Consider the following 21,820-nt stretch of genomic DNA (forward strand, 5'->3'; position numbering starts at 1 on the left):
TTATATACAACTGGAATCTATTTACGTAAAGCTATAAGAATCTGTACAAACTTCATAATTACAGTCGAACCTCCATGAGTCGATGTTCCTTGACTCGATATCGACTCATGGAGGTAAATTTTTCCATACTAAAAAGTAATTTCTGGGTTACTATGATGGTCCCCCCAAAATGCTTCCCAAAGGATTATTGTTCCACTACTCGATATTTCCTTGAGTCGATGGTCCCTTCAATATCGACTCATGGAGGTTTTACTGTACAAAGAATAACATTATATTACCTACCTACCAGGAGAAGACCGACTGAATATTAAAGAAATTGGATATTCTGCGTTGGTAATAAACGGCGAAAACTTCATATCGAAGCGGTGAGCATAGCAGATGTACTTGGTAAAGGATTAATTAAAATTGATTTATTTATGGTACATACGTAGAAAATGATTGGTATGGCCTCGTAGCTGGTGCTGATGATCACAAAAACTGTAGATTCTGCCTGCCTTAGGTAGAATCGGGTGTCTTTTCATCAACTACAGGCGAAGTCTTTTCGACACTATATACATACCGATACCGCCCAGTACCGCAACAAGGATGAACTTCAGAACTTTGAAGAGTATGCAGCAAATTTTCTGTGAAATTATAGGTAGACCGACAATTGAATTTATTAGAAACTTAAAGATTTTCATTCACCCATCTGAAACTCTAATTACTATTAAAACATGTTGTATAATTTTTATGATTGTACATTTTTTAAGATATAGGATAAGCGTACTAATTATACATAAATCAAAATAATATAAACAATTTTCGCACTCTATTTCGCCATAGGGTACCAGTTGTGACTAATCCCATAAAAATGCATGCAAATTAGGCTATCCTTAAAACAAAAACAATGTTTAAAAAGAGCATTTCTATGGAAATTTCCAGCTCAAATCACGAATCGTGTAGACGATACCTTTTTCAATTCAAACGAAATTTTGTTTGTGTATGAACTTCTATCTGTTTTTTTATGTTATTTGTTTTGCAATGTTATTCACCTAAATATTGAAAATAACCTAAATTTTCGTTTTATAAAAAATATAACTTGAAAACGGGTTGTTGGGTTGATATGGTATCCGCGTAGATGTTTAAAGAAATTAAAAATTACACTCATAGTAATATACAACGCGGATCTATGTAAGATGTCATAATATTCAAACATTCCTAAAACCTTTCCCTTCGATTTTTTTAAATTGTTTTTCAAAAGTCTGTTGACTTCCGGCCTCAGAATTTGCCAATAAGCCTCTCAAATTTTAATTTTTCATTAATTTTTGAAATATTTAGATGGTTTTTTTTAAATTTTCGATATCAAAAATAGATTCCAAACGAAATACTTTACATATTTTTTTCCTACATTCAATCATACGTTAGTTACAACGAATTCAAATAAATATTCAGAAAAAATAATCAAATGTGGTCTGGAATTTTACAAATCTGAGAAATAATTGACCCTTGTTCGGTAAAAACTGTAAAACAGTAAAAACATATTTAAAAAAATACATTTCAACAAGATCTCATATATTTTCTTTTTTTTTGTTTGTCAAATTTATTGTAACTTTAATATGATTAGATGTGAGGATAAATTAATGTATAGTTTTTCAATTGAAACTTTTACGTAATTTTTTTTATATCAAAATTTCTAGAAAATTTTTTTGCTTGTTTTAAAAATCGAAGGAATTTCTCGAGGAATTTCTGGAAGCGTTCCGAAAGTAGCTCCTTCAGGATTTTCTGGAGGAATCCGTGGAGGGGTGGAAATCTTGGAGGTATTCTGACACAAATTTCTAGAAAATTTTCTGGATGAACCCCTGTGGGAATTCCTGGAGCAATCCCTGGAGGAATTCCTGGAAGTACTTCTGGAGGAACTCCTGAAGGAATTTCTCCTGTAACCCTTCCAGGAATTACTTCAGGAATTCCCCTAGTAATTCCTCCAAAACCTCCTTCAGGAATTTTTAAAGGAATTCCTCCATAAACTCCTCCAAAAGTTCCTTCAGAAATTCCTGCAGAAATACAATCAGGAACTTCTCCAGGGATTCCTCCAGAAAGTTTTCTAAAAAACCCGATTTAATCCATCTATGGTGAACAGAACCCTTCTTACACTTATTAAAACTATAGGCTAATCCAGATTACTCCCAATTGTAGAGGCGCTTGGTGAGATGAGGAGAAAATCGTTTGTTTACATAAAAAGGTAAATTTTTTGTCGTCAAATTTTACTCATTCTTGGCTCTAGAAGTTGCTATTTTCCATTTGCAATGGCTTCTAATATCATCATTCTCTATGCCCATTCCAACAGACACCGGATTGGCCAGCTAACAAAAAATCCGGAAGATTGCCCGCCGGAGGCATAGCAAGAGCTCCTCAAATTAATCACATAAATTGTTCGTAAGTACCTACCGGATCTAAGCGCATCTGAAAGAGAATCAAATTTTCTTTCCGAAAAGTGCTCGTTTGTTTCTCTACGATACGGGATTCGATACGAAAAAGTGAAAAAAAGTGCACTTTTCCTATGCTGCGCCATGGAACATTTTAGCGGAGCCACGTTTTTCATAGGGTTCTCATTCCTGCCACCAGATGCGGAAGGATCGTTAGCTTCCGTTGGATTTACCTATTGTTGTATTGTTTGTATTTAACATATTTATTTTGTGTGATGGACCAAAAGTTCTAGAAAATATTGTGGATATGGCATCTAGTGAATTGGTTTTCAAAATAGCATCATGGACGATGGACTAAACTACCAGAAATGCCAGACACCTTCTAGAATCTTGTGTGAAATTTTACAAAAATAGCTTACATATTCTGGAATATTGTATCTTTTGTTAACTGCCAAAAGATCTTGAATCGATTAACAAATGGATAAGAAAATCAACGAGATATACAGGGATAGACAAAATGATCGGGACAGGCAAATTTCTCCCTTCTCAAAAATTTTTCAAACAGCTGTAACTTTTCGAAAAGTCCATCAAATATTCTGATATTTTCACTGTAAATTGATCAACTAGTTGTGTATCAGTGGACAAAATTTGGTAACAATCGGGCTATTTTGCTCGAAGTTATAAAGATTCCAGAAAAAGGTATAATTATCCGATAGCTAACTTTGAACTGTTATATTTCCGGATTCAATGAACCGAATGCAATGAAATTTTGACCATTTATGACTTATATAATGAGCTTTGAAAAACCTTTGACTTAACTTAAAATTTTTAACACGGAAGAAAATTATTACGATTAGATTATTTTTCTAATAAAATAACAAATTTTCTTAACTTTCAATATCGTTTCAAAATTCAAGATGCTAATTACAGTTCATTTAAATTTCCCCTAATTGTCTTAAATATGAATATGTTTTGAAAGAAAGTAACAACATAGCCGGAAATTCATTGAAAAAGTAATGGGATGCATATTAAAAATAGACAAATTTACTAAAAAATCATAAAATAAATGAAATCGTTATAACTTTTTCTCTTGTTAATAATTTCAAGTTGAGTCAAACTTTTTTCAGAGCTCATTATATAAGTCATAAATGGTCAAAATTTCATTGCATTCGGGTCATTGAATCTGGAGATATAACAGCTCAAAGTTGGCTATCGGATAATTCTACCTTTTTCTAAAATGCTTATAACTTCCTGCAAAATAGCCCGATCTTTTCCAAATTTGATCCACTGATACACAACTAGTTGATTAAGTTACAGTAATAATTGAGAATATTTGATGCACTTTATTAAAAGTTACAGCGAATTGAACATTTTTCGAAAAGTGACAATTTAGCCTGTCCCGATCATTTTGTCTATCCCCTGTACTTTGTCTAATATATCTTAATCAGTCGATTAAATTAGCTACGAAGTACTTGATATTCATGGTTATGGTGCAAAAAGGACAAAAATGATATATCTACTAAGTTAATCAGTTTTGGCATTAGCTAGTTATTTTCGCTGTCCGGTTCTTGCATTTTCCCACAATATATAAATTCAAAGCTTTCATTTAACATATTGTTAGTTTTCATAAAATTCCTGTGTATTTGTAATTTGTTATTTATAATTTTATTGAAAACAACAATACACTTTGTCAGCATTATTTATTGAAAAATAATTTCCCATAGACTGGTCTAAAACCAAAGCAAGATAACCAGTAAGTGAATAGATTGATAAAAAAAAAAATTATTGAAATACTCTTCGTAAGATATCTCAGTAATCAAATGTCGAATCGAAATAAAATTTCAGGGCCTTATACAAGGATATTGTAGCTTTCATTTGGTGCTTAGAGAACCCAAATCGGTTGACAGATGGCTGAGATATTTATTATGGTACCCTTGGTCAAAAATCATTCAAAAAGTTAACCTGTATTACTCCCAAGTACTCTTTGAAAGATATCTCGATAACCAAATGTCCAATCCTAATAAAATTCTATAGGGTTCTACGAGGATGTTATAACTTTCATTTGGTGCCAGGAGAACCGAAATCGGTTGACAGACGGTTGAGATATTTATTATGATACACTATGTCAAAGATCTCAAAAAAATTAGTTGAATAGATCCTAAGTACACTTCGAAAGATATCTCTGTAATGTCCAACCCTAATAAAATTTCTGAGCAATCTACTAGGATGTTGTAGCTTTCATTTGCTGCCAAGAGAACTCAAATCGGTTGACAGACGGCTGAGATATTCATCAATATGCTAAATGTCAAAAATCTCTCAAAAAGCTAACCTATACTACTTTAAAGTACTCTTCGAAAGATATCTCGGTAACCAAATGTCCGATCGTAATAATATTCAATAGTGTTCTACTAGGATGTTGTAGCTTTCATTTGCAACTAAGAGAATCCAAATCGGATATCAGACGGCTGAGAAACGGGCGTGACTTTTTTTTGTAACATACGCACACACACACATACACACACACACAGACATTTGCTCAGTTCGTCGAGCTGAGTTGATTGGTATATGCGACTCGGCCCTGCGGGCCTCGGATAGAAAGTCGGTTTTTCGAGCGGTATTTATACCCTTCTTATGGGTGTAAGAAGGGTAAAAAATCATCCAGTAATTTCTTTGGTATCCTCCTTAAACCCCTCCAAAAGTTCCTTCAGAAATTCCTCCTGGAATTCCTCCAGGGATTGCTCCAGGGATTCATCCAGAAAACCCTGAAGGAGCTTCTCCCGGAACTCTTCCAGGATTTCCTCGAGATTTTTCTCCTGGGATTCCTCCAGGAATTACTCCAGGAATTTCTTCAGGAATTCCTCCAGGGATTCATCCATTATTTTCTTCAGAAATTCCTCCGCAAATTCCTCCAGGAATTCCTTCAGAAATTCCTCGAGGAATTTCTCCAGATATTCCTCCAAGAATTCTTCTAGGAAGCCTCAATAGATGCCTCCAGGAATTCCTCCCGTACTTCCTCCCGTAACTCCTCCAGGATTTTATACAGGGATTCCTCCATAACTTTCTCCAGGGATTCTTCCAGGTATTTCTCCAGGAAATCCTCTAGGAATTTCTGCCACAATTTCTCCCAGATTTCCTTTTCTTCAAAAATTCTGCGAGGACTTCCTCCAGACATTTCTCCGGAAATTCATCAACGAATCAGAATTTCCTCTAGGAATTCCTCCAAATGTTGCTTCAGGAATTGCTCCAGAAATACCTCCAGGAATTTTTCCAGGGATTGCTCCATGAATTACTTCAAGGATTCCAACGGAAAATCCTCTAGGAATTTCTGCCTGAATGCCTCCAAAATATCCTTTAGGAGAGATTTCTCCAGGAATTCCTCCACGGATTCCTCCAAAAATCCTAGAGGGATTTCTCCCGGAACTCTTCCAGGAATCCCTCGAGGAATTCCAACAGGGACTCCTTCATGGATTCCTTTAGGAATATCCCCAGGAATTTCTTCAGGAATTCCTCCATTGATTCATTCATGAATTTTTCCAGAAATTCCTTAAAAAAGGTACAGAAATTCTTGCAGAAATTCCTTCAGAAATTCCTCAAGGAGTTTCTCCAGGAAACCTCAAATATTTCTCCAGAAATTGTTTAAGGAATTCATTCAGAATAATTCATATAATTCTCCAGAAAATCCTATAGGAATTTCTGCCGACATACCTCCAAGATTTCTTCTATGGATTACTCCAGAAAATCCTAAAAAAAATCTCCCGGAAGTCTTCTAGGAAATCCTCCTGGAATTCTTCGAGAAATTCTTCGAGGCATTTCTCCAGGAATTTCTACAGGATTTTTTCCAGGAATTTCTTCAGGAATTCCTCCATGGATTCATCCATAAACATCTTCAGAAATTCCTCATCAATTTCTCCAGAAATTCATCCAGATGGGATTCTTTTAGAATCGAAAAATGGTTATTTGTACCGGAGATTCCAAAGTCCCCAGAACCTGTTCCGAGGTCACCGGTTGACCAGAATCGATCAAAATATGTTTTCTTTTTGTTTTACTGGATTACGCGCGGCATTCTGCAAAATTTGAGGTGTCGCACGATGGGATTCTTTTAGAATCGAAAAATGGCCATTTCTACCGAAGATTCCAAGGTTTCCAGAACCTGTTCCGAGGTCACTGGATGACCAGAACCGATCAAAATCGTTTTTCTTTGTTTCAAAATTCCTCTTAACAAAAATTCTTTCCTGTTAACAAACTTGGAAATGCAGCGATTCTCGGTCTCTATAACAACGTTTGTTTTACTAACATTCCTTCCCTTCCCTTGATGACCGTAAGGACGTGGCCGACGCCGTTATTGACTTTATTATAGTTAAGAGTTTTCCAACTATGCACATTGAGAATGCTGGGCTAATCCCAAGCCCCATTCGTTGGTTCTCTTTGCAATTTCGATTGTTCTGGTCAATCATTGAGTAGCAACTACGAATTGTGCGGTCATATTGCTCATACTCAATATCAATCGGCGTTATTGAAGATTATCCGTGACATTTACCTTAAATGTTCAAAATTGAACGGGTTTTCCATGACATTCTTGTAGAACTGGTCTAGCCACACAAGGTTTTCATATACCATATTCTAAGGTTCAGCTTCTAAAATGAGCTGTAGGTGGTTGAATTAAGATATGACATAATGACATTTTCAGCCCTGTCCCCTGTACATTGCATAGTGGTCCACGAACCAGATTTACGAGGAAAGATGGTTAAGATGCATGCAGTGCCTTCAAATGATTTTTTAGACAAAATATGGTCTTCTACAAAGTTGTTCTTCATAACAAGGCACTCTTTCCAATGTATATGAAAATTAGGGTGATCCATATTTTCTTAGAAATTGGAAACCTAACTTTTTTATTTGCAAGAATAGCTAATATACATTTTTCGGAAAAGTTGTAGATCTATCAATTTTGAGCAAGTTTGCTGAAGACAGTTTTTATGTAGCTTTTGAATTGACCGATATAGAGATATATTTCTGAATTAGCTTAGGGTGATTCAAGAAAACCCGGTTTTCTGGCTTTAACTTTTTCAGTTTCAATTTCTCATCAAAGTCGCCCAAGAAACCCTTGTAGAGCATTTGAAAACGCGTCGTTTCGTGCGCTGAGACGATCATTATCTCGTTCAAAAGTTATGAGCGTTTTTCTTCAAAAATCATAGTTTATTCAATAGGCGATATTACGGGTTGGGGCAAAGATAAAAAATATGTTTTCCAGCATTGAAAAGAAGAAATATTGTTGTAAAACATTTCAAAAAATTAGAGAGGTGTTATTTTTGTAACTCAAGAAAAAACTAGTAGAAAAGTGCCTATTTTTTTCTAGAAAAACATCGATATCTTTTGAACGGCATGACGTAGCAACATTCTCAGTGCACAAAATGTGCGTTTTTGAAAGCTCTAAAAGTGGTTCTTTGACGACTTTGATGAGAAAATTGAAACGAAAAAGTTAGAGTGATAAAACGATTTGTTCTAGCGTTCCCCTATGAAAACTATGGGAAAATGCTTAAAATTTGGGCAAAACAGCTTTTTTGCTTTATCTTTTTAATTTTAATTTTCTCATAAAAGTCGTCAAAAAACCACATTTAGAGCTTTCAAAAACACACATTTTTGTGCGCTGAGAATGTTGCTACGTCATTCTGTTCAAAAGAAATTAACGATTTTCTAGAAAAAATAGGCACTTTTCTACTATTTTTTTCTTAAGTTACAAAAATAACACCTCTCTAATTTTTTGATATGATTTATAACAATATTTCTTCTATTCAATACTGAAAAAAGATATTTTTATCTTTGTCCCAACCTGTAATATTACCTTTTGAATTACCGATGTTTTTTGAAGGAAAACGCTCATAACTTTTGAACCAATCGAGATAACGATCGTCTCAGCGCACGAAACGACACGTTATCAAATGCTCTACAAGTGTTTCTTGGGCAACTTTGATGAGAAATAGAAACTGAAAAAGTTAAAGCCGGAAAACCGGTTTTTCATGAATCACCCTAAGCTAATTTAGAAATATATCTCTAGATCGGTCAATTTTAAAGCTAAACAAAAACGGTCCAGCAAACTTGCTTAAAATTGATAGGTCTCCAACTTTTCCGAAGAATGTATATAATTATTCTTGCAAATATAAAAGTTTGGTTTCCAATTTCTAAGGAAAAATGGACCACCCTAATTTTCATGAACATTGGAAAGAAGGCCTTATTATTAGAAACAACTTTGTAGAAGACCATATTTGTCTAAAAATCATTTGAAGGCACTGCATGCATCTTTCCTCGTAAATCTGGTCCGTGGACCATCGTGCATTGTACATTGTACAAAGTAGGTGGTAAGCGATGGGCCAGGGATTGCAGACATCTTCATATTACCAAATCAGAAACCAGTGCCGGATGTAAGGGGGGGCAAGGCTCCGGGCCCCAAATTTCAAAGGCTCCCACAAAAATCATTTTTGCTTTGCAAATAGCTCAAGTACTGTTCGAAAACATAGAAAAATTTTTTTGCTCATCGCAATTGTACCTCAGAGGGGCCTCCACATCTGCTCCGGCCCCGGGCCTCACAATCCTTAATTCGGGCCTGTTAGAAACAGCAAGCTCGTTAGAATTTAGATTAGGGGTAAAGAAACTTTGGTAAAAGAGTAAAAATTAAATGGAGACATTTAGTGGCTACGCTCTAAAAGTCTCCAGTTAAAGTAACAATCGTTCCCTTAAAAGCAGTAAAAATTAAACTTACCCATAAAACCGTTACCATCAGCTTGTATTGCACACTTGGGCCATTTTCCAAATTCTTCTGCATTTCATTCGGAAAGGTCACTGAAAATAATTTAATCATTATTTGGAGTTTATCTTTTATACAACTCATTATGAATTACGCACTAATCAACGGATGCTGCAGTAACATGGCAGGATTGAAGACAGGATGTTGCGCGTGAGGTTGATGGTGGTACATTGGAGCCGCCGCTGGCATTCCGAAGTGCTGAAAATTGCCATGAGGCCACGATGGTATTTGGAATGGCACCGGAATCGGCGGTGACGAAGGTGCTGGGTTGAGAACGGGGGCACTCGGATGCACATTAATCAACGGTGGCGCAGCCTCCGCCGCCGCAATGGTGTTCCAATTCTCGAACATTACAGCTCGTATTACACATCCACCCGTTATGAACAAGAATCGCACTGTCTGCACTGGAAGTCGGTGGTTGAAACTGGTAAACTGGTGGCTGTTGATCTCGATGGTGTATCCTCCCGAGTCGGCTCCGATAACGAGGTCGAAGTCTTCATCGAAATTTATCGGACTGTTTGCGGCACGTTCTTCTTGTCCCCATTGGCCAGCGGCGTAACTGTTCCGGAGAACTTCCCTCGTGGCCGGAAGAAGGTTCAAATGTAATGGCACATCATCCATCGGATCGAAACGGTCTCCGCTTTGAAGATGAATCCGGCAGTCTCCAGCGGGTCTGCTTACCAATCCTCGTATCCTGATGCGACATCCAGGTTGCATCTCGCTGGGGAGTCTACGCATGAAGGGTAGAACCTAATAGAAGCATAAACATTATACGATTGTGAATGTATGTCAAGCACAACATATTTCGCAACATCACCCATTGAATGGCAGCCTGTGCAATGCACCGATAAAATACACAATAAGGCGCTACATAACAAAAGTAAAAGAAATATTATGTTTTCAGTTCAAAACCGAATTAGCGACATTTTTTCTTCGACTTCCGCTGCTTTTGCCTTGCGTTAAACACAATGTCGGAAGTAGCGCGCTGTATTGTACACCTGGAAATCTATACAGCGCACTACTTCCGACACTGTGTTTAACGCAAGGCAAAAGCAGCGGAAGTCGAAGAAAAAATGTCGCTAATTCGGTTTTGAACTGAAAACATAATAGTTATTTCAGGCCAAACATTTCAATAGGTCCTATCTGCATTTGAGAGGCTCTCTTTGTTCACTTTCTCTTTCAATTATTGCAATGTAATGATACACTTTTCAACTATTTTTGCTGTACAAATTAAAAGACGATTGTTCTGACCATCGTTCAATGCAAGGAGACAATAATAATACAAATAAACAGCTGAGATATTAACGAAAGAGAGGGAAACCAAAGAGAGCCTCTCTTATGCAGATAGGACCTTTAGACTGTAGTGATCTCAGAATGTTCGGGACATTCGGTCATATTGTATAGTGTTCGATAAATGTCGACTCACTAACACCATAGTATACGGACTCCAAAACAGCTTTAAATAAATGTAGACATTCAGTTTATACTGACACTCCAAGCTAAATAGATCGTTTTTATCTCACTTCAAATCACATTATTCTATCTCTACCTAATCAGTGTACCCAAGTCCCTAAAATACACCAGAGGACATAAAAGTGTCGGCGAGGCGGATTTTATTTTACCCACCGCGTGCAATTTGTTCGATGTGATCGGCTAGCGACGGTTTTGTGCAAAAAAAAAAACACGGGGAAAGAAATTATTCTTGGATAGGTCATTTCCTGTGGTGTGATTCTGGTTGAGGTATTATATTTTGGCCTTTAATTTGAAATCTGCTTTGTGCTTTGGAACAATAGTGTCGGATATATTGAAGTGATTCAATAAAAAACAAAGCCACTGTGCACACTGAAATTGCCAGATGCTGTAGGGCTGGCGCAAAACAATTAACGAACTGCATTTCAACAAGGCTGATTGTAGATTTGGTTTAATCTTTTGTACTTGCTTTAGCAAATGACTTCTAATGAGAGAGAGCATTTTTTCAATTTCAATTGAATTTAATAAATATGTTCTGCCTTTTTTGTGATTCGACCAGGGATTCGACTCATGTTAACTAGTATTTGGCTTGACATGATTATCTATAGAAATCAAAATTTAACAAAGAATTCAAATGAAAATGTTCTATTCATTGTTGCCAGCGATGTTGCTGTGAACAAGTTTAAAAAAGAATCTAACCAGGTGTTGCAACGACTGTTGGTTTGGAAAGATAGCAAAAATGTCTTTAAATGTGTTTTGGTAGAGTTAGTGAAGGCTAAAAAATATGTGTATAACGTGGACCGTACTAAAAGGGAAAAACAAATGCTTTATTGTGTTAGAAGGTTCAATAATAAGGAAGTGCAGTTTCTAAACTTTAAGATGGTGTTGCTAAATAATTTTATTCTGGACAATGACCTTCTCAAACCGAAACGTACGTGGATAATGAACACTTTAAATTTCTATTCAACTGGACAAGAAGAACAATTAGTCAAGGTGCTAAATTTATTAAAATTACTAAAAGAAAAAAATAATACGAGTTTGACCGATGGGTTGCTCATAAAAAGAGTTATAATTGGGAAAAGTGGTAACCTTGAAATAACTGAATGTTTGTTTATTAGAAGAAAGCTAAAAACAAGTATATTATTACACTATCACTTAGAAACTTGGGTTAAATTTCATGTTACTGTTCTAAGTGGGATAATCCACCGGTTTAATAATGCCAAATTCTCTATGTATTTTATCGGTACTTTTCAGATCGGCCAAATAAACTTGGGCGCAATGGCGCAGCCAACTAGGCCCAACTGCAGCATAGTGACCAAAGGGTCGACACAACACGACACTAAGGATTGTGCTCAGCGTATTCCGAGGACATCATTCGCCGTAGATGTACAAGTGAAAGGAGCTCCGATTGGAACAGATGATACAGATGATGAAAATTAATGACTCGAGAGACAGTCTTCTGAAGTTTGGAACACCACATCGTTTGAAGAGATACAGTCGTGATAAGTATCACAAGTTGTTGATAGAATTCTTAATGTTATTATACGTCCGTGTTATATTTATGTATTTAATTGATTGTAATTATGTGGTGCATAATTGGCAAATGCCAAGTTCTGAATGTTGTATTATTAATTTTGAAAAGGGGAAGAATTGTAGTGATCTCAGAATGTTCGGGACATTCGGTCATATTGTATAGTGTTCGATAAATGTCGACTCACTAACACCATAGTATACGGACTCCAAAAGAGCTTTAAATAAATGTAGACATTCAGTTTATACTGACACTCCAAGCTAAATAGATCGTTTTTATCTCACTTCAAATCACATTATTCTATCTCTACCTAATCAGTGTACCCAAGTCCCTAAAATACACCAGAGGACATAAAATAGACATGTTTGGCCTGATTTATGTAACGAGTTGCGAAAAGTTGATTATTTCAGCACTAGTCGTACATTTATCCAACGAGGCTTGCCCTGAGAGAAATCCAAAAGTCTCCTCTGGGTGAATTCCTGAAAGCGCATGGGAGTACTTATACACTCCCGATCAAAAGTTTGGGGTCACCCCCTCAAAAACTTTATTTTTTAGGCTCATATCTCCGCCAATTTACGTCCGATTTCAAAAACCTAGATCTCATTCAAAAGATAATGAGTCAAAGTAACTTTGAACGTGATTTAGATGAAACTTTTACAAAAATATTTGTATGTAAACTCAACCCAAAGTTGCCAATTTTTCTAAAAAATGAATATAAACTTACGGTAGTGTCGCTGGAAATTGGGTCGATCAAATTTTGAGATGAGAGCGATAAGATATCCTATTTTCTATAAGCTTTCGACTGCTTTTTACCAAACTTGGCTAAAAAATCTAGGAAAAAGTTATTAAGTAAATTGACTCTTGATGTCATCGACCAAAAGGTTGGGGTCACCTTCGTAAAACATGGAAAAGTGATTTGATGATATCTTCGTCATCTATAGTTCTATTTTAATTCTTTTTGGCTCGTTTGGAAGATAATTAACTAAATTTACGTTTGATGTCTTTAATTTAACGTATTCAACGATTTTTATATATAAAATTGACATGTAAAGTTAACACATTTCATCACATGTCAAAAAATGAGGTAATTTACCGTTAAGTTTTAGTATGTAAATTTTAGCAAATATGTGTGGTTAAATGTCTATGCACTAAGCACCATACATTATGTTTCTAATAAGCCAAGAAGAATTAAAATTGAATGAAAGTTGACAAATATATCCACAAACCACTTTTCCATTTTTTACGACGGTGACCCCAAACTTTTGGTCGATGTAATAAATAATCAATTTACTTAATAACTTTTTTCCTAGATTTTTTAGCCAAGTTCGGTAAAAAGCAGTCGAAAGCTTATAGAAAATAGGTTATATTACCGCTCTCATCTTAAAATTTGATCGACCCAATTTCCAGCGACAAGTTTGCCGTAAGTTTGTATTCATTTTTTAGAAAATTTGGCAACTTTGGCTTGAGTTTACATACAAATATTTTTGTAAAAGTTTCATGTAAATCGCGTTCAAAGTTACTTTGACTTATTATCTTTTGAATGAGACCTAGGGTTTTTTTTTTTTATCTGTATTAACGAGATTTTTAGCCCTAGGCTAGTTCACCTCGGGACCCACGCTTTACTTCCCTTCCGAAGGAAGAACTCACATTTTGCGAGTTTGTCGGGAGTGGGATTCGATCCCAGGTCCTCGGCGTGATAGTCAAGTGTTCTAACCATCACACCAGATCCGCTCCACACCTAGGGTTTTGAAATCGGAAGTAAATTGGCGGAGATATGGGCCTGAAAATGATGTTTTAAGGGGGTGACCCCAAACTTTTGATCGGAAGTGTATGTTTAAAGTATGTCACAGTGAGTGTGCAAGAATCACAGAATATATTCCTAGAAACTCCATCACAAGAGCTGCACGGGGTGTTTTTGAAGGAATACCTGAATAAATTTGTGGATGAACTTCTTAAAGATTTCTCGGAGAATTCTTGGATTCTCTATGTTCCAATTCCTCTAGAAATTCTTCGAGTAATTCAAAAAAAAATGTCAGGTAATTCTGGACAAACTCTTGTGTGAATCCCTGGAAAAGATTATTGACGGAATTATGAAATTTGTGACCGGGCCCCTGAATAAATATTTGAAAAGATCTCGAGAGTAATTTCGGAAAGAATTACAACAGGAATTTCTAGAGCAATCCCTAGAGCAATCTCTTAAAGAACTTCTGGAGCAATCCCTGGAGGAATTCCTGCAGGTATACCTGGATCAAATACTGAAGGACTCGCTGGAGGAATTACTGGATGAACTCCTGGAGGAATCCTTAGAGAAATAATGGAAAGTATTCCTGGAGAAATGTCTAAAGAAATCTCTTCATTTCTTGGAATTTCTGAAGGAATTCCTAGACAAATTTCTGGAGAAATCCTTGGAGGAATTTCTGGACGAATTCCTGAAGGAATCTCTAGATGAACTATTAGAGAAATCCCTGGAGGAATTCCTGAAGAAACCCCCGAAGCAATTCCCAAAGGAATCTCTGGAACAGAGATGCCAGATATACAGATTTTTCTGTATTATAGCGATTTTTGACCTTCCATACAGACAAGAGACAGAGTACAGAAAAAAACAGATTTTTAAAATGTGATACAGATTTCTCCAGAAAGCATAAAATTTGAAGTTATTTTCAATAAATTTAATGAAAACTTTATAAATTGCAGCTTAAACTTCAAAAAAAATTATGAGAATTTGTACATTTTCACACATGTTTTAGAAAAATAAATACCAGTAAAAATCAAAAACCGTCAAAAAGTAGTACATTTTTGTAAGTTTCTGTTAAAATCTAGGACTGTCGGTGTCTGCTATACCCTCAAATACGGCGATACAGAAAAATCTCTATTGATACAGATTTTTTGATAAAATAATCTGGCATCTCTGCTCTGGATGAAATCCTGGAGGAACTTCTGGAAAAATTTCTGGCGGAATCCCTTAAGAGATTCCTGGAGGAATATCTGAAAGTGTACCTGAAGAAGTTCCTAGAGAAATCACTAGAGGAATCCTTGTAGGGATCCCTGTAGGAATTTCTGAAAGTATATATACGCTGAAAAAGAGTTTATAATGTGATGATAAATAACTGATGGTTTGAGCAGCTGCACAACCGAGGTATGATCGTTGAATAAACATAAATGTCATGACCGATTGTAGTTGAATAGATTCTTATTTTTGGGTGAACATAAGTTTAAGTGCAGTTTTATTCTAACTAAATCAAATAAAATTCAACTTATAGCTTAACAACGCGGCTTTGAAAAACATCCCTTTAATCAATAATTGTTTCTTAGGTACCTGGAGGAATTACTGGATGAAATCCTTGGAAAAAATATGGGATGAATATCTGGAAAAATTTCTAAAGAAATCTCTTTATTTCATTGAATTCCTGGAGGAATTCCTAGACGAATTTCTGTAGAAATTCTTGGAGGAATTTCTTGACGGAGGACTCTCTAGAGAAATTCTTGGAAGATTCACGGAAAAAATCTTAGACGAAAGCCTGGAGCAACCTCAGGACGAATGTAGGAACTTTTGGACAAATTACTGAAGGAATACCAAGAGGAACTGCTGGAGAAATCCCTAGAGGAATTTTTGGGGAAATTCTATCTATTCCTGGAAAAATTGCTATCTTTGGAAAAATTACTGGAGGAACCCAACTAACATTTTCAGCGCTATAAGTGTTGCTATAAGCTTCAGTAATTTGCTTCCTGTAGTGTAACAATCGAACTGAAGCAGTCAACGCTGAATAAAAGGGAAGCTAGTCAAACATAAACCATAAGCTAATACACGGCTGCAAAACAAGCACCATACAACTAACAAACTCGGTTTTCAAAAATCAATCACTTGCCACTGGGACTGCCTTTACTGCACTCTATTCCAACTCCGGAAGATTTCCCGTATGATGAGAAAACTTGAACAAATTGAATAGGAGTCCCCACTAACAAAACAGCTGCTACTATACAGTACAATTCATAATACTGACAAAACCACAATCCAGCAGCGCTTTGAAGATCGTTATGCGATATCTTTACAGCTAGTAGCTGTAATAAAGAAACTGTGTCGGATGTAAACCATATTGTCAAAACGAACTTTAAGCAGGATATATAGCTACTACACAAATACTTTACGGCTATCCATCTCTGTGCTGTGAAATTATTTGGATTGCTTTTATTGCACTTTATTCCAACTCCGGATGATTTTCTGGAAGATGTGCAAATCGAATTAGAGTCCCAACCAATGGAACAGCTGCCTTTATTCAGTACGTTTTGTAATGTTGCCAAATACACAAAACAGAAGCGCTTCGTAGCTGTTTAATAAACATTGTTTCAGCTACAGTAGACGTTCGCTCGGTGCAAACGCTTTAACTGCAATGCTTTTTAACTGCAAGTCCGCTAAGTGCAACAACTTTGCAGTTATCGCACCGGTATCCGTCAAAATGAAATGTCAACAAAGATGCGATGTTTTTTGCTTGCACTTTTGTTGCAATGCGATGTTTTACGAATGCACATTGGTTGCATTCTGCAGCTTCTGGCAGTTATGTGACGTCTGTCAGTTGTTGCAGTTATCGAATTTCTTTCGGTAAGTGAAACGTAAACATGTTGCACTTATCGAACGTCTACTGTAGTAGGTGTGACGAAGAACCTGTTGGCGCAACCACACAGCTTGAATGTAAATATTATTACGTTTGACGTTTCACAAGCTATTGCAGCAAGATGAAGCATGCACGGAAAAATATTATAACCCAAAGAATAAGTTTTAAAAACTCAAACTTGACTAAACTGCTTAAAGTTTTAACTCAAAGTTGGGTTGTTTTGTCCCTCGCCCCACCGCAATGTTTTCGAAAACAAAGAGAGAAGCACCGACGCATCCGCTGCTCTTCCGTGGAAGAAGCCAAATTTGGGTTTTCTTGAGTTAACCCAAATTTGCGTCAATTGAGGCCTCCGTTGGGTGAAAACAACTTACCACTGGGTTAATTTTTTTGCCGCTCTCAAACGAGAACTACTCACTCGCCACTATCGCTGTTTGACGCAAATTTGAGTAATTCCACGGAAGACCGGGATTGCGTCAAAACAACTTAAATTTGGGTCCATTTGTAGTTCCGTGTGGTAAGGTTTCTTATGGCACAATTATAAAGCCTTGTCTGGAGTAAAACAAAACTGGCTATTTTTTATGCTATTTATATACAACAGTGTGGCAGCGAGGACATCACCGGGACCAGTGGATACGGAGATCGGGAGTTCGATTCCAAGTAGCGGCAAGTACTTTAACTATTAAATTTTAAAAGCGATGGTTCCAGTTCCAAATGTATTGCGCCACGGTATTCTATAACCTAATTATATTTAATCGACTAATTTGAGGATGCCGTATAACTATTATTTAACAACTGTGAAAAGGCTGAAAAAGCGCCTTCTCAAGATGGTATACAGCTCGTGGTTACATAGGTGCCGAGAAAAGAGCTATAACTTGGTGGCATAGAAGCTGCTCGCACAGCAGAGCGTTCATGATTAACAAAATTTTTAATCATGATTAATCATTGATGATTAAAATTCTAATTTCGGTGATTATTGATTATGATTAATGATTAATTTGATTTTTAGGATGATTAAAGATTATGAATAATGATTAAAATTGGTTTTATCTGTGATTATTGATTATGATTATTGATTAAAAACGGATCATTGATTAAAAATCATGACTAATCATGATTAATCAATCACAAAAACTGGAAATGATTAAAAGGTTTTTGCTGTTTAAAATATTTTTGAAGTTTCAAAAGTAAAAGTTATTTTGTCTGGGAGATTTTTGAAATAAAGAATCACACTTAGAACAGCATTTGAACCAATTCAAGTTGGATAATATATTTTATATGGTGAATCTTTTTTGGTAATGAATGATTAATGATTGATTAATTCTTTTTCCTTATGATTATGATTACTGATTAATGATTAAATTGCAAAATCAGTGTGATTGAGATTAATGATTAATGATTAAATAAGAAATTTTAGTGATTATGATTAATGATTTTTGATTAATCTTAATCATTAATCATTAATCATGATTAGATTTATGATTAATCGTTAACGCTCTGTCGCACAGCATATACATGTGGATTAAGTTCGCCAGATTCATTGGTATAGGGCTTGTATAGAAGCTTCCGTCCATATGTACAACACAGTAACTCAGCATCAAGCCGTATTGAGGACGCTTTGTTGACGTTTACATTCACAATAAATGTTAGTTGGGAATCCCTGAATTCCTGGAGGATTCTCAGAGGAATTCTAAGGAATCCCTGGAGACATGTCTGTAAGAATTCCTGGAGGAATCTGTAGAGAAATTCCTTAGAAAATTTAATGGAGGAATATCTGCTTTGCATGAATTCCATGAGGAATCCCCGAAAGATTCAATAGAAAATCCCTGGAGGATTTCTTTGAAGAATCACTGGAGCACTTTCAGGAGGAACGCGCGGAGAAATCCCTGGAGAAATTTCCGAAGAAACCACTTGAGGAATTCTTAAAGAAATTTCTGGAGAAATTCTTGGAAAAATCCCTGGAGGAATTCCTGGAGGATTCCCCGAAGCAATTTCTGGAAAAAAAAACCTCAGAACGAATGGAGGAACTTCTGGACAAACTCCTGATGGAAACCCAGGAGGAATTACTGGAGAAGCCCCTAGAGAAATTCTGGAAGGAATCGCTGAAGAAATTTCTGTAGAAATTCCTAGAGAAATTTCTAGAAGAATTCTCAGAAGAAGTTCTGGAGGAATTGCAGGAGGAAATTCTGGAGGAAGGATTGATTTCATTAATTGAATAGTTGTTGCTTGGGTTGGTTCAACAAGTGAATCTGGCGAAGTGAAAATTAAACGGTGATGAAGAGCATTTCGGCTAGCTGCTGCTTTGGTGTGGTTGCCTTCGTCGACCGCAAAACGGGAAAAATTGTCAACTCGTAAGTGGAGTGAAAATGAAACGTAAAATTTAGTTTAATAATTCTATTTCCAGTGCTAAAGAGGCTGGTCTACATCTCTTTGCCTCCATCCAATGAAGCGTTGACAAAGTTAATGATTGGCTGCTTTCACTCTGATGTGACGAGAAACAGCGCCTATGACGAAATAAATGTTTACCCTATTCCTTTTCATCATCAACTTCTTCTGTCAGCTCATGTTCACCGTCTATGCTCAAGAAGTAAAAAAAAATTTCCGTCACGAAAAGTTCCTGGATTGACCGAGAATAGCACCAGCCACTCTCAGCATGGCCTAGTAAAATACCAGCACGTTTACCACTTCGGCTATATGGGCCCTCATGTTCCGAACACACAACCTGCCTAAAAAACTATCCACTTTTTCCTCACTTTCAACGGAAATCGCCCTTAATTTTCTGTGAAGCCCATATTGTCAATTTGTTATGATCTCACCCTTTCGATGATCGCAAAAACCCCTTACCCCTCGGAAAAGGCCACTTACCGGGGAGGTGATCTGGTGCGGCATCTTCGAGCGGCCGAGCTTCTAGAATAAACACGCGCGCGCGTTGCTCACTGATTGAAGTCACACGTTGTAATGATCGGTCGGTGTGTACCTGCGCGGTAAACTGTCGAGTCGACTGCTGGTTGGTTGGGTTGAGAATTCTTTCGACCCAAACTGAGCGTCGTCGTGCGCACGGCAATCTCAATCTGCAGCGTGCAAGAACGGCAACTAGCTTGGTAGCTAGGTACCTAACCAGCCAACATGTTTGCAAAAACTGGATTTCCGAAAGTGTGGCATTGAAAACAACATTTTGTTGTAATTCTCGCATCGGGAGGATTGAGCACCATCAAAACAGAGATTGGGGGAAGTGCAGTGAAATGCTTCATCCGTAACTGTGAAATACTATTCTTGTGATTTCTTTCCACTATTTTCAGTAAATCCTGAAGCTGTAATTGAGCCTTTATACAAACAGGCGCATTTTACCCCCGTGTCCCTCACCACGCCGCATTGATCGCGCGCACAGGTTACAAACTCTGCAAACCAACCTATGCAGGCCGGTGCATGGGGCATCATGCATGTATGGCATCGGGTTTGCAGCGAGCGAGTGGCAAGGCAGAGCAGAGCGGTATCAATGGGTTCGCGCGCGTAGTTGATATGCTCGTTTACTGCAGCAATAAGCAGCAGCAACCAGTCATCATCAGTGGTCGCGGTGTCGCGCGCGCGTTAGTTTAGCTACCGTACTAAATAAGTATGGTATCGTAGGTCGATCATCTGGTGGAGGGAGTACCTAAAGAGTGTTTAAGTGCGCATAAACACAAGCTCAGACGAGCTTGAAGTTCATGTTCAGAGTCAGAGATCGATGGGTGGCTAGTATTGTCCACTAGAAGGTGTGTTATTATTTCATCTCGTTCAATCAGACCAGCATCAGCGGTTGGCCTTGGAAACTGCAAACCATTGGATTTTTGAGGTCAATCGGGACTACTTTCGACTTGATTTTGGGGTGTTTTTTACTTTTTTCGGATGTAAGCAGTTATTGTTAATATGGACAGGCCAAGATCAGTGGGTCCTGTTGTGTGGGTGAATGTCATGAACATACTCCAAGAGAATGGTTGTAATTAGTCTTCAGTGAAAGGAAAAGGAAAATTTGAGGTGAAATAAAAACAATATCCTTGTGCTTTACAAGGATAACAATAGTCTATACAAATAATCTTAAGTAGGTCAGTATACATCATTGTAAGCAATTGAATTTATTTACTTACTTTCAGTCTTCCTTAGCACCCACGGTGGTGCATAGGGCCGATCTCCATTCTGGGCGATTGCCCGCCATCGCCTTGACGGCCTTGACCTGTGGTCAGATCAAATTTTTGTCGACTTGCTTGATTTCGTTGTTGAGGCTGCGCCTGCAGCATGAGTCTCTGGGTCTGCCTCTGCTGCGATGTCCTTACTTACCTTACCAGTCAGCTGAGTCGCCTCTGCTGTACATAGTGGCCGCCTCCATTCTACTCGGTCCATGGCTGTGTGCCTCCAGTTCCGCACTCTGCGACGGATGCGCAGATCGTCCTCTATTTGATCGACTCATATAGCTCGCTGCGAACCACGTCTTCTTGTACCGGTCGGATGACTCTCGCGAACTACTTTAGTCGGGTTGCTATCCAACATTCCAACCTCCTTGTAGGATTCAGATAGACGATTCCTGTTCGTTAGGTGGTAAAATGAGCATTTAGTGAGTGGTAGAATGGAGCGTACGTGATCTGTACTACTGCCGCATATAATCATTTCTACGTTAGTCCAACGAGTCTAAAAACCTCCATGTGCAGTTAAATCAGTAAACCCACCCACGAAGAATCTATTGATTGTGTTATCGGTGTGCAATCTTTATGGGTGTGGTGGATGAGATATGCACAATGAGAATTATTATAAAAATGTGCCATTAGTTTTCTCCGTGTACCATATTGGCACAATCGAGATCGCTCAACCCTATGAGGGCGGCGAGCTTTACATTTGACGTTTGTGCTTGCTGACCTCCGACGCCGTTCAGTGGCGGCGTATAATTGTATTGGTGAAGGCGAGAATGGAAAGTGCGCTTCAACGGAGCGCTGCTTTGCCGTGGTCGATGAACGGACGGCGAGAAAATGAATGAGGATGA

The 21,820-nt window shown here is 37.4% G+C and overlaps 1 protein-coding gene and 1 long non-coding RNA gene across 2 annotated transcripts; one reads left to right on the forward strand and one right to left on the reverse strand.

Moving 5' to 3' along the window:
- Nucleotides 1–296: 296 nt before the first annotated feature.
- On the reverse strand, nt 297–19,800 carry LOC109409956 (galectin-8). The gene is made up of 4 exons (XM_019683472.3): nt 19,675–19,800; nt 9,300–9,951; nt 9,157–9,236; nt 297–623 (listed from the first exon to the last, which is right to left on the reverse strand). Exons 1-4 carry the CDS (start codon nt 19,696–19,698, stop codon nt 525–527), a joined length of 855 nt encoding a protein of 284 aa, XP_019539017.3. The 5' UTR covers nt 19,699–19,800; the 3' UTR covers nt 297–524.
- On the forward strand, nt 10,567–12,461 carry LOC109410778 (uncharacterized). The gene is made up of 2 exons (XR_009999300.1): nt 10,567–10,941; nt 11,926–12,461. It is a non-coding gene; the product is annotated as an uncharacterized LOC109410778 (long non-coding RNA).
- Nucleotides 19,801–21,820: the final 2,020 nt, after the last annotated feature.

This window comes from Aedes albopictus, chromosome 3 (assembly GCF_035046485.1).
Source record: "Aedes albopictus strain Foshan chromosome 3, AalbF5, whole genome shotgun sequence".
Classification (NCBI taxonomy): Eukaryota; Metazoa; Arthropoda; class Insecta; order Diptera; family Culicidae; genus Aedes; species Aedes albopictus.

Excerpts from the sequence above, each read along its gene's own strand:
- LOC109409956 (XM_019683472.3), bottom strand. The coding sequence starts at position 19,698 with ATGCCGCACCAGATCACCTCCCCG. Across the intron at positions 9,237-9,299 it reads ACTGCAGCATCCGTTGATTA|TGACCTTTCCGAATGAAATG; the intron begins GTGCGTAATTCA and ends AATTATTTTCAG. Across the intron at positions 624-9,156 it reads TGATGGTAACGGTTTTATGG|AAAATTTGCTGCATACTCTT; the intron begins GTAAGTTTAATT and ends ATAATTTCACAG.